The sequence below is a fragment of the Electrona antarctica genome (genome assembly GCF_951216825.1).
Source record: "Electrona antarctica genome assembly, chromosome: 9".
In the NCBI taxonomy this organism is placed as follows: Eukaryota; Metazoa; Chordata; class Actinopteri; order Myctophiformes; family Myctophidae; genus Electrona; species Electrona antarctica.
In genome coordinates this window covers 56,740,359-56,753,745 of record NC_136790.1, presented here as the reverse complement: position 1 = coordinate 56,753,745, position 13,387 = coordinate 56,740,359, and the positions used below count along the sequence as shown (strand labels likewise).

Here is a 13,387-nt window from a genome sequence, read left to right as displayed (position 1 = left end):
CTTGTCCAAAAGTTCCCTCTTACTGGATTTCAGCCCCTGCCCCTCTAACCCATTTCAGCCCCTTCGCCAACCCCGCCTCGGGTATGGGCACTGATGACACTTTCTGCTCGTCCCTGACACCATGCCTGCAGCCTCCCAAACCATCAGGCATCCCTCACTTCCCTCTCCACTCACTGACCGGGCTACGTTTATAGCCTCAGCTGCTGCAAGGCCCATCTGATCTGTGCTAATTTCCCCGAGGAGTGCAAGGGAAGAAAGAAAGAAAGAAAGAAAGAAAGAAAGAAAGAAAGACCAGCATGGCGGGGGAGGAGAGGAGAAAGCCAAACCCCATCATGCAGGAACACATGACTCAGAACCCTGCGTACCTGTTTCCACACTGCGCTCTGCTCTGCGTCATCGTGGGGAACACAGGGAAACTTTTCACTCGGCTAAAAATAAAACAATAGAAAAGTGGAATGAGACATGGACACTTTCAAAGAAACTAGAGAAACGGTTGGATGGCACTTACACCGGTAACAAGACAACTCACCCCTTTTCTGTTTTCCTCCCGGAATTTTCCCCAGTGAGGGGTGGGAGAGGCTGGACAGCAGACGGCTGGACTTTGAATTTATCTAACTATAAACTTTCACGGCAGCAGACAGCCTAAGTACAAATATAATTTATGAAAAGCTACTACAGTGAAGTCTGTTCACAGAAGTTGTTGTAGGCTATGTGGGGATTATCTGACGAGGTACCATTTGAGTGGGAAAAATCTTACATATACTAAATAATACTAAATTGTTTATAGGGTCAATATAAGTAAAATAATATAGCCTTTCCACAGGAGTATCTTTTTATATTTGTCCAAAAAGAATACAAACAGCCAATAGCATATTACAAAGTTATCCCCCTCACTGGGGAAAATTCCGGGAGGAAAAACGGGCAAGCACCGGGGTGAGTTGTCTTGTATTCCTTACACCCGCCTTCTAATGAGAGCGCTAAATCTGTCTTGGAAGAGAAGAGCCACCCATCGACTAATCTAATATACGGCAACCTTCCGTGTTTCTTCACTAGTCCGATCCAGAAGAACACCACTGCTACAGAGCTGACAATGAGGTTATATCTTCCCTTCTTCTCTGGAGTCCTGCCTCAAAGCAGACCAGAGGTAGAAAACTGTCTTTCCCTGATGTCAACCGCTAGGGACACATGCTTCAGTAAGCAGGAACTGTGGATGGCAATGAAGGACCGGGAAGTCTGGCGTGGCATTGTGCAATCCATGATCTCGACCGCGGTCGAAAAATGATGATGAAGGGTCCATTTGGTTCCATGTGTTACACTCTCAGAGTCACAGACCCGTAAGGGTCCATTTGGTTCCATGTGTTACACTCTCAGAGTCACAGACCCGTAAGGGTCCATTTGGTTCCATGTGTTACACTCTCAAAGTCACAGACCCGTAAGGGTCCATTTGGTTCCATGTGTTACACTCTCAGAGTCACAGACCCGTAAGGGTCCATTTGGTTCCATGTGTTACACTCTCAGAGTCACAGACCCGTAAGGGTCCATTTGGTTCCATGTGTTACACTCTCAGAGTCACAGACCCGTAAGGGTCCATTTGGTTCCATGTGTTACACTCTCAGAGTCACAGACCCATAAGGGTCCATTTGGTTCCATGTGTTACACTCTCAGAGTTACAGACCTGTAGGCCTATAAGGGTCCATTTGGTTCGTATACGGAGCCCAGAAAGAAAGGGATAACAGTCAGTTTTAGCACCAGGGACAGCACCACATGCGTTACATTTTCAATTTCAAAATGCTTTATTGACATGATAAAATATGTTCTACATAACAGAACACAGTATGGCAGCATTGCTCACACAGAGACAACACGTGAACAACAAACATCCCAACAATAATGAACAACAAACAATACATGTTGTAACAATGAAAATAAATTACATAACAGCAACTTAATGACCCTGTTCAGCCAGATATACGTTCAATGTCTGTCTGTCTGTCTGCCGTCTGCCTGCCTGCCTGCCTGTCTGTCTGTCTGTCTGTCTGTGTGTCTGCGTGGGGGACCACTAGCCCACGACCATGCTGCTCGAGCCTCTCCTCTCCACTCACACACGTTCATTGTTTGGTGTCCCCCCCCTCCCCTCTCTCCCTCTCTCCCTCTCTCTCTCTCTCTCTCTCTCTCCACCATGACCATCTAAGAGTAACACGCCTCCAGTCCTCCTCTCTCTCTCTCTCTCCTCGGGAAATAATTATTAATTAGCCTAATTAATACAAATAATTATATATATAAAAAAAGACAAATAATACAAACGCGTTTTCTTTGATGCCGCCGCCTAATTTTGCCGCCCACGCTCGAGCGGCGCCGCCAGCGACCGACTGACCGTCCGTCCTACCGGCCGCACGCGCTCTTCCGTGACACACACACACACACACACGCCGCTCGAGCGGAGGAGGGAAAACACACGGCGAGCAGCAACAAGCAGCAGCACCGCTTCATTTATTCACCCAACAAGGAGCTTCTTATTGTTCCACTTGGACAGAACCGACCTGTTTGTACCGTTATTCACCGCTCAGGTTCTGGTTAAGGTTCTGGTTCTGGTTGTGGTTCGGTACCGACATGAGGCTGTGTTTGTGTTCCTGTGTTTCTGCTGCGACGGTTCTTCTCCTCCCAGCCATGACGGTGAAGCCTTCAGTCCGACGATGAGATGAGGAGGATCTATTGATATAAAACACCACAGACCACCTGCTGGGACACCGACACCGTTCAGTACTGACCGTCTGTTGTTCATATTAACACACGTCCAGGCCCGCTGTGTGACGGCGTGTGTGTCACAGACAGTGTGTGTGTGTGTGTGTGTGTGTCACACAGTGCGCGTGTGTGTGTGTGTGCTGCAATAAGAAGAGAAGATTCCTTTGATGTTCTTCTGGTGAATCTAAAGGAAAACATTCCGTCTTCCCTCCCGTCATCCAACCCTCTACACACCGACACCACGGTAATGCTATGTTATATTACTGTGTTTTTATTATAATTATTGATGTGTCTTCCTTCCACCTCCTCCTCCATCACCAAATGGAACAACAACGGAGGAGGAAAAAGGGAGAGAAAATGCCGCTTGGTGGTGGTGGTGGAACAGCAGAGCTTCAAGACCACAGCGCGTCGTGGAGGCAGCGCGCTGTGAGCTTGAAGATCTGACATTTGGTCAGGCGTGTGTGTGTGTGTGTTAGCAAGATGCTGCTATCTATAGCTATGATGCTACAGCTAATATGAATGAATGGATGAAGGTTTGGAGAGAGAGGATGGATGAATGAATAATATGGGGTGGGGGGGGGGGGGGGGGGTACAGTCAGTCACGCAAACGTGCGTGACTGTGACTGCAGCCTTCCTTCATCCTTGTGTTATTATTACAGTCACCTCCTGGACCCCCCTCTCCCCCCCCCCCCCCAATCCATTGCCTTCTTTGTCTGAAGAATCCATTCCATCCATGTCAATTTATCATCTGCTGCTGCTGCTACTAGCCTGACCGTGTGTGTGTCTGGGAGGGGGGGGGGAGAGAGAGAGGGTCTATTCGTTGTCTGGGAGACTCCTATAGTTGCTCCATCAGTTTTATGGCGACATTGGTAGCGAAGTAGTGTGTGTGTGTGTGTGTGTGTGTGTGTGTGTGGCGATGGAGGGCTGAGTGGTGCTGATGATAGTTACTGTGCGCTATGACCTCATCATCATGGGCCTATTAGCCTAAACATTACAATCTGTAGGCTATGAGTCATAGAGTGTGTGTCAAGCACCATCGCAGGTTGAATACACCGATTAGCATACAACATACACCGATTAGCATACAACAGACATCACCATTCATAGCGTATACAACAGATCAACATTCATAGCGTATACAACAGACATCACCACAGATCAACATTCATAGCATATACAACAGATCAACATTCATAGCGTATACAACAGACACAACAGATCTACATTCATAGCGTATACAACAGATCAACATTCATAGCGTTTACAACAGACACAACAGATCAACATTCATAGCGTATACAACAGACACAACAGATCTACATTCATAGCGTTTACAACAGACACAACAGATCAACATTCATAGCGTATACAACAGACACAACAGATCTACATTCATAGCGTATACAACAGACACAACAGATCTACATTCATAGCGTATACAACAGACACAACAGCTCTACATTCATAGCGTATACAACAGACACAACAGATCTACATTCATAGCGTATACAACAGACACAACAGCTCTACATTCATAGCGTATACAACAGATCAACATTCATAGCGTATACAACAGACACAACAGATCTACATTCATAGCGTATACAACAGACATCACCACAGATCAACATTCATAGCATATACAACAGATCAACATTCATAGCGTATACAACAGACACAACAGATCTACATTCATAGCGTATACAACAGATCAACATTCATAGCGTTTACAACAGACACAACAGATCAACATTCATAGCGTATACAACAGACACAGATCAACATTCATAGCGTATACAACAGACACAGATCAACATTCATAGCGTATACAACAGACACAGATCAACATTCATAGCGTTTACAACAGACACAGATCAACATTCATAGCGTATACAACAGACACAGATCAACATTCATAGCGTATACAACAGGCATCATCAGGTATGTTCAAGACTCGCTGTGTAACAGGCAGTGAGGTAGAGATTCAACATTCATAGTACAAGGTAGCCTACTAGCCTACAGATTGAACATTAATAATACTAGCTTCATGAGGTAGCCTACATATTCAACATTAATAATACTAGCTTCATGAGGTAGCCTACAGATTCAACATTAACTAGAAAAAGTGCCCTTCTGGGCACAGGTCTCCACCAGGAGGATAGGAGTGTGTGTGATGTTTGGCAAAATGTTTAGGAGTGATATAAACATGTTTTTTTGTTGTTGACATGCCACAAAAAAAAATAGTGGCATGTCGTCCTCGGTCTAGTGGAAATGTGCGTGTATAATTTCATGGAAATTGGACACTGTGTTTGTGATTTGTGTATTTTGTTCGAAACGGACCAATCATGTGAGCTTAGCCAATCAGGATGGAAGATGGGAAATGGTGCAGATCCGTGTTGATCACATGACTATGGAGATAGTGTATACCGAATTGTGTGATGTATGGATAAAATGTGTACGAGTTATCTACAGAAATGTGTTTTGCCTAAATCGGCCTCATGGTGGCGCTAGGTTCGTCGTTGGCATCCAGGGAGTGTGTGTGCAAAGTTTGTGCCGGAGATTAGCTGATAACGGACGGACGGAAGGACGGACGGATGGAAGGAAGGACACACACACACACGGACGGAGTGCAAAACATACTCTCTCCCCATGCCTTCGGCCTGGTGGAGACAATAATACTAGCTTCATGAGGTAGCCTACATTATAGAACATTAATAATACTAGCTTCATGAGGTAGCCTACATATATACAAAGAAATGGTTATGGCCAAACTTAACTTAAATAATAATCACTAAGGGTCCATAAAACATTTATTCAGCTCTTTTGAATGCATTAATTGCATACACTATTCCGTGATATATTTTCTGCCTATTCGGGCCGAAACCGAATAGGCCGAAAATGCATTTTTGGCCATTTTCTGCCGAATATTTAGTGCGACAAGCATTGGTAAAGATGACACATTCTCTGTTAGACATACACAAGTACAACAGAGTCAATCCGTGGGTTTTGATATTGGAACAATATGAAGAAAAAAGACAGCAGCAAAAATAACTGTATATGCAAATGTGTGCATGAGCAATGAAAGGCTAAGTGTTTGAACACTGACTGGCGTTGAACTTCAAGGGGACTGACTGTGTTTCGCCCACACACACACACACACACACACACACACACACACACACACACACACACACACACACACACACACACACACACACACACACACACACACACACACACACACACACACCACACACACACACACTACAACTAAATGCTATCTCCAGTGGTTGAGTTGATGTGATGTTTGTGAAAGCAGCTGTAAAAAGCTGACATTGTGCTTCAGGTTGCTCCATGCCGCTCACAACCCTCCCCACGTGTGTAGAACGTGTTTATGGCCTGTGGACCTGGAGCAGACGGTAGCAGACCATAAACATTAAACATGAGTGTCTTTTGTGTTAAAACCCATGGGGCCCATTTCTCTTCAAGTCCTGTGTAGCCTATAAGGCCTTAGTAGTGGGATGTATTGCATCACTGTTACATAATGTACAGTAGACGGCACAGTCATGTACAGTAGATTGTACAGTCAGGTACAGAGAGAGTAAATGCACTGCTAATATTCTTGGCAGCATCGTTGAGATGTGAATGAAAATTAATATGTTTTGTTTTTACTCTTTGGAACGCTGAAAGCTGAGGATGTTCCATTGATTGGAGGCTGACTTTATTGACACTAAAGGCTGACTTTACTGATATTAAACTGTACTCAAAATATATATAAAACACAAATTGAAATTGTACTTTTAAATGTGTAGAGCAGTGGCTTTCAACCCTTTTCATATCAAGGGCCATTAATTATTCATCATTTGAGCCACGGAACCACCATTTGATGAGATTTAGCCTCTCAGACCCAAGACTTAGAATATTGTGTTGGCGTTGGATAGGATTGTGTCCAAATTGTGTACAATACCATAATTGATGTTGGTACCATTAGGAGAGATAACAGGAAAACGTTGATCAAAATAACAATTATTTTACATTCACTGATTGTGTAGACTTCTTGCAAATTAAGTGATGCAGATGTTTAAAAATAATTTAACTCTTGAGAGTATAAAATGAAACAAAACCATCTTGTTTGGTAACTCAAGAGTTCAAGATCTAATAAGGGTCCATTTGGTTACAAACTCTCCATTTAGCTGGGGACCACCTGCTACCCCCTCAAGGACCACTGGTTTGGAGCAAACCAAATTAAAGCCATTTTTATTTTAAATATGAACGTCACGTTATTTCCGTGCACCCTGTAAATAAAAAAATAATACAAAAGGCATATTGTATTCCTTAATCAAAATATTTATTTGAAAATGTGAGATAAAGGGCCAGGCAATGGCATCTTTGTATTGAGGAATAAAATGAAATGAAAAGTGCACTGTCTTGTCTGTCACATCACAGGCAAAATCAGACACGTTTCTGTGTCTACCAAGTTTGGAGGGACGTTTTTAACCGGCCCACATGTGCGTTCCTCCGTGCACGCAGACAACATCACAGAAAACCCCCCAATGTCTGATAGAACCACAGAATTTTCAATTAATTGTCTCCACCAGGCCGAAGGCATGGGGAGAGAGTATGTTTTGCACTCCGTCCGTGTGTGTGTGTGTCCTTCCGTCCGTCCGTCCGTCCGTCCTTCCGTCCGTCCGTTACCAGCTAATCTCCGGCACCGTTGGCCCGATCAATGCCAAACTTTGCACACACACTCCCTGGATGCCAACGATGAACCTCTGCCCCACATTTTCCAGAACGGCCTGTTATAGCGCCACCATGAGGCAGCTTTTCACATTGTTTACCTAAAACTGCACCGATCTGCGTGATACGTTGCATGCACACTCCCTAGAGGCCAAGGACAAACCTTTGACCTGCATTTTCCGCATCTGCCTTTTATAGCGCCACCAGGAGGCCGACTTTTGTAAAACACATTTTTTGATATTACTCCTCCAGATTCTGTCCAAAAATCTCACAAATCGTTACACAGTATCTCTATGGTCATGTGCTCAAGTCGGATCTGTCCGATATTTCATATTCCATCCTAATTGGCTATAATTGGCTTTCACAGTTTGCAAGATTGCCCCGTTTTGAACAAAAGCCTCAAATCATGAACGCAGCATGCAATTTACGTGAAATCTTTCACACATTTTCTTACTAGGCTGAGGAATATATCCCACCCTTTTCACATTGGCCTGTTATAGCGCCACCAACAGGTTGATTTTTGCAAAACACATTTTTGGAACAAAATGCTTAAAAAACATGTTTATATTAATCCTAAACATTTTGCCAAACATCTCACACAGTCCTATCCTCCTGGTGGAGACCTGTGCCCAGAAGGGCACTTTTTCTAGTTGTTAACTGTTAACGTTTAATTGAAGAATTTCTTAACAGCGATTAACAAATTACTTTTAACATCCCTAGCTCCAGCTCCTTCCTTCCTTCTTACACCACACCGGATCAGCCTGAATTTGTCTTGCAGGTAGCGTGGTTGAACCTCTTTGTTCTGCACTTCTAAATGCGTTCCTTTTATTTGAACTCGTATCAGTGCATCTTATTAGGCCCCTAAAGACATCCTCCTTGTTCTCTCTCAAACAGCTCCAGGACCTGTGCGGTCGATAGAGGCTAATCATGAGTGGTCTGGCTTGGCTGGCTTGTCTCTGGCTCTTTGATACTTTAGTGGTTCATTGTGGTTCACAGAGTCTGGAATAGATGGAACTACACATCCCTTCAGCAGGCGTTGACACTAAAGGGTTGCCCACCTGCCCCTGGCAGGTCAATTATACTTTCAGCAGCTGGAGTTTACTTTCAGGTTGCCCGACTGGGCAAGTGCTGGTTTGAGAAACGCAACATGAGATATCTGTCTTAAAAAAAAACCTCAACATGCCAGAGCGCTCTGTCTTCTGGTCTGTGGAATGTAAAATAGGAACACTTGTAATGTCCAAGCCATAGAGTATATAAAGGATAGAGACCGAACTGGAGCACTAGCCCCGCCCCCAAGCTATTCATTTCGATGAAGTTGCTCAGTGGCATTTTGAAGCACCCGGAAGACTGCCGGAAGTACCTCCTCCGGACCTCAAATTTGAGGTCCGGGGTGACGTATGGGTGACGTAGGGAGTGATGGTCCTACGTGTCCGTGCATGGGTCCGCCTGCAGTCCTTCCTCTTACCACTAGGGCCCAGAGCTTCAACGTTGGAGCGCCTCACTGGCCCCTTGGTCCAAGCCCTATGCTTGAACCATAGAGTATAAGGGCTTGAACACTGGTTAACTGACGGCAAGGAGGTTGTTCAGACGTGTGATCAAATGAACTGAAGTCAAAACGTTGTCCGTTGAGTTAATACAATATATTTATTTACGCCGTTGTCCTATACTTCAGCACAATAAATACAATGAATAAACGGTCAAACGCTACACAATACTACTAATACTCAGACCACAGCTCCAAGAGCACAGTTGAAAACTGTGTGCCTCTGCCAATCAGCAACACCTGCTGCTTGATTGGGGACACATTCAATACCTGCAGGCAACCTTGGCCATGCCCTGTGGTGACATCATCAATTACAAAACAAAAACCCTAGATCATATGGCTCTTACAACACTGTTTACCTAGAATGTGCTGTTTTCACTCATCATTCATATTCATAGCTATACCACTCTATACCACTCTATAGAGGGTATGCACGTGACATCATCATCAAACCCGGAAGTTATGCAGGAATGCCTACTGAGTGGCAAAAAATACTTTCTGGCCTTGACAACCCATGCATCCAAACAGAAAAGTCCAATCTGGTTGCATTAAACAACGTTAAACAATGTTAAAGTCACTTTGCATGTTGCTTTGCCACTCGATTTGCCACTCGATGTGCCATTCACTTTAAGCATGCGCATACCCTCTATACCAGCACCAGCAGTACACCTTACATTGAGGACTATTTGAGGATAACCTTTACACGGTTTGGGTTGTCCGCTCATAGACTGCGTGTGGAAATGGGAAGATGGAGCCGCATAGGCGCATACCACCTGAACAGCGGTGTTGTCAATGTGAGACTGGTATACAAAACCAACAGCACATGCTGGTGTGTCCTCTAACCTCACACAAGATATCAGAGTGAAATATGGACATGAGGGTATTGATTTGAGCTCACTCTTTGTGGGCACTATCAGAGAGATGCTACATGCCAGCCTGTCACTTGTGGAGCAATAGAAAGCTCCTGTTGTAAAGCTATTGTGTATTGTATATTTTAATGTAGGCCTATTGTACCTTTTACAGTTTTTGATTCATAGGTTTTTTATTATAGTTTGGACCCAATGTTTTATACATTTGTGTTGTGTCAATAAAGTAACTAACTAACTAACTAGGTATTTGGCATACAAATTGAGGTATGACATTTTTTTATCGCACAGCCCCAGAAAGTGTAAAACAAAAGTGTTGAACAGTAATACAAATTTTACCTTATTTCATAATGGACAATTGACTTTTCGGGTAAGACCTGTGTGGGCAAGTTGAACATGGCCTGTACTTGCCCGATGGCCAAGTACGTCTGAGACCTTTAGGGCAGTATTATGCGTGTCTTAAGTACCAGGTCTTATTACTTAACTTAAGACCTGGAGGCGTGATCAATGCCATTTGGCTATTCTGAGTTGCCAAACAGCATTGACCACGCCTCCAGGTCTTAAGTTAAGTCATAAGACCTGGTACTTAAGACACGCATAATACTGCCCTTAGTGTCAACCCCTAATTTCAGGAGGCTATCTCAGTCTGATCGTGACCAGTCCTTTTCATCAGTCTGATTGTGAGCGGTCCTTTTCATCAGTCTGATGGTGAGCGGTCCTTTTCATCGCTTCATCTGCTGTGAGGATTCAGAGAGCCTCAACGATGCTGAGCTGATCTGCTATAGTTTTATTTATTTAACATGCGTCTGTTTATCGTACACAGCTGTCCTGACAGTAATGTGTTTGTTATCAAAACACGAAGCAGACGTAACATTTTTCAAATAGTTCATCATCATCATGTCATGTGTAACTGAATATGAGCGTTGACGTTGTTCAGACTGGCTGTTGGCAGATATAAGCTCCTGGAAATATACATGTGTACTGTACTGTACTGTACTGTACTGTACTGTACTGTACTGTACTGTACTGTACTGTACTGTACTGTACTGTACTGTACTGTACTGTACTGTACTGTACTGTACACTATTCATGGAAAGCCCCAGAAGATTGAATTGAATTTCATTCAAATTAAGATAATGAAAAACAAGAACCAATATTAAGAGCCTGAAGCCCCTAGATTCTGTGATTCTTCACCTATATTTACTCAACTCTTTTTTCCCCAAGTCCGTATATATATACAGACGTCGACGCTAGGTGGCGTCATATCCCAGGTCTTTATATTGTACCCCAACGTATACTCCATCCATCCATCCATCCATCTTCAACCGCTTATCCGTAGTCGGGTCGCGGGGGCAACAGCCAGTGAGTCGATGTGTTTCCTCCAACTGCGCCTTGGTCTGCCCCCCGGGGTCTCCTCCCAGTGGGACGTGCGTCGAGGACCTCCCTAGGGAGGCGCCCGAGAGGCATCCTAACCAGATGCCCGAACCACCTCAGCTGACTCCTTTCCAGGCGAAGGAGCAGCGGTTCTACTCCGAGTCTCTCTTGTGTGACTGAACTTCTCACCCTATCTCTAAGGGAGCCAGCCACCCGTCGAAGAAAACTAATTTCGGCCGCTTGTATTCGCAACCTTATTCTTCCGTCTATATAATGGTTGATGCCTACAGAAGCTTTTAACACTGGTCCGGTTACTATAGCAACGCCCCACCGTTCCAACTATGGGATTGCAAATATATTCACAGTGCAAAGCAGTTGAAAGGAGGATTTTCAAACCTCAATAGCTAAAGTATAGCATAATGCTTAAAACACTAAAAGGGGTTGGTTTGTGTCCGTATTGATGAACATCGTCCCCCACCATAAAAGCTGTTTATTTACACTACAAGGCCAGTATTTTACCAGCAATTGTATTTTCATAGTTTGTTGGACTGGCAATGTGAGAGATGTTTTCACACGCCCTCCCTGGCAGTAGAAGAGCTGCTAATACCACTTTAATTTATTCATAGTCTCATTTGTACTAAGGCTAACACTTTGAATGCCACCATTGTACTCTGGCGCCAATTGATCGGAAGTAAAGATCGTCCATTGCTTGATGTCCCGATCGGTACGTTCTCTTTCATCATAAGCCGCAGAAAATGGCTAAAAATGCAAGAGCTGAATAAATGTTTTTTGGACCCATAATGGTAATTATTATTTAAGTTAAGTTTTGCCATAACCATTTCTTTTGCCATATATCAAGTAGCTTTATTAAGGTACTGTTTCCTATATTCGGTATTCGGTTTCGGCCAAGAATTTCCCTGTTTTATTGAGCTCCTAACGTTGTCGTTTTGTTCAATCGCTTCAATATGAACCTCAATTTAGTGAAAGTTGTCTTAATACTCGAGATGTGACAGTAAGCATGCATCTGCAGCCCACAACAAAATGCAATTTCACTAATGGCCGTATTACAGTTGATATTGAGTCCAGGCTGCTCGCATTCTACTGTGTGGGTGACATTGGGTTTATATTAGGAACACACTGGGCTGTGTGTGGAGGCACTTCAACGTGGTTGGAATATAAGTTGCAGGCTATTTTACACAGGTCTGCAGAACAGCATGCGTTTTGGTGGTCCTACACTCATCATCATCATCATTTTTCGACCGCGGTCGAGATTAGGGATGCCAAACGACTCATATTTGGCCAATCGATAAATCGAGGCCGCAAATCGAGGCCGCAAATCGACTGCGCAGCAGTTGAGGAGAACGCAACTATGCATTCCTTTAAGCAACACAACTTCTGCAGCTGCATCCATATGTTTAGAATTTGCATCAATGATCAAAGCCCAATAATAAAAAATAAACTTTATTTTGTAAACAACGACACTGAAGGAGCAGCGGCGCTATCGGCTGCTATGCTATCAGCTAGTCCCAACTCAAGTGTCTGCAGCAGCCTGTCACAAGTCCCGTAATGAACTGATACGGGACGCACGTTGTTCCGTATTTTAATGTCGGGTCGGGGAATAAATACAGTATGAATGACGGCGGGATTTATTTGACAACGCTGTCCTGCTTTCTTCACGAGAAGAGAAGAGCGCTCACAGCTCAGAACAGAGCGGACCTGTCTTTGAGCGTGAGCAATGAGATGCGAATTGCGAACCTGGGGTCTGGGGGCTCAGAGCTGCAGCCATTGGCTCATGATACGAGCACACGACCAATGGGACAGAGCATTCAGTGTTGCTAAGATACCCTTCCCCTTCACCCCACACCCTTGGACGATGGCGCTCTAACTTCAGCCAGGGCATGCATGTGAGGTGCGGCGCTGACAGGCGCAAAAAAAATAAAAATAAAAATAAAAACGATTTTTCGACTCATACGTTTTTGAGTCGCGGAAGGCATGAGTCGAAAATCGAGTCGATTTTCAACTTTTTTCAACATCCCTAGTCGAGATCATGGATTTCACAATGCCACGCCAGACTTCCCGGTCCTTCATTACTGATTACTTCATTACCTGCTTACTGATGCATGTG

At 44.1% G+C, this 13,387-nt stretch overlaps 1 protein-coding gene across 1 annotated transcript in view; it reads left to right on the top strand.

Annotated features, from left to right (window-relative positions):
* Positions 1-296: 296 nt before the first annotated feature.
* The window catches only part of sptbn2 (spectrin, beta, non-erythrocytic 2), a gene marked incomplete at its 5' end in the record, with an annotated part of 172,449 nt that continues 159,358 nt past the window's right edge, over positions 297-13,387 (top strand). Inside the window, 2 exons of the mRNA XM_079510831.1 lie at positions 297-398; positions 2,568-2,673. Coding sequence (XP_079366957.1) covers positions 297-398; positions 2,568-2,673 — 208 coding nt within the window. The remainder of the gene's footprint in view (positions 399-2,567; positions 2,674-13,387) is intronic.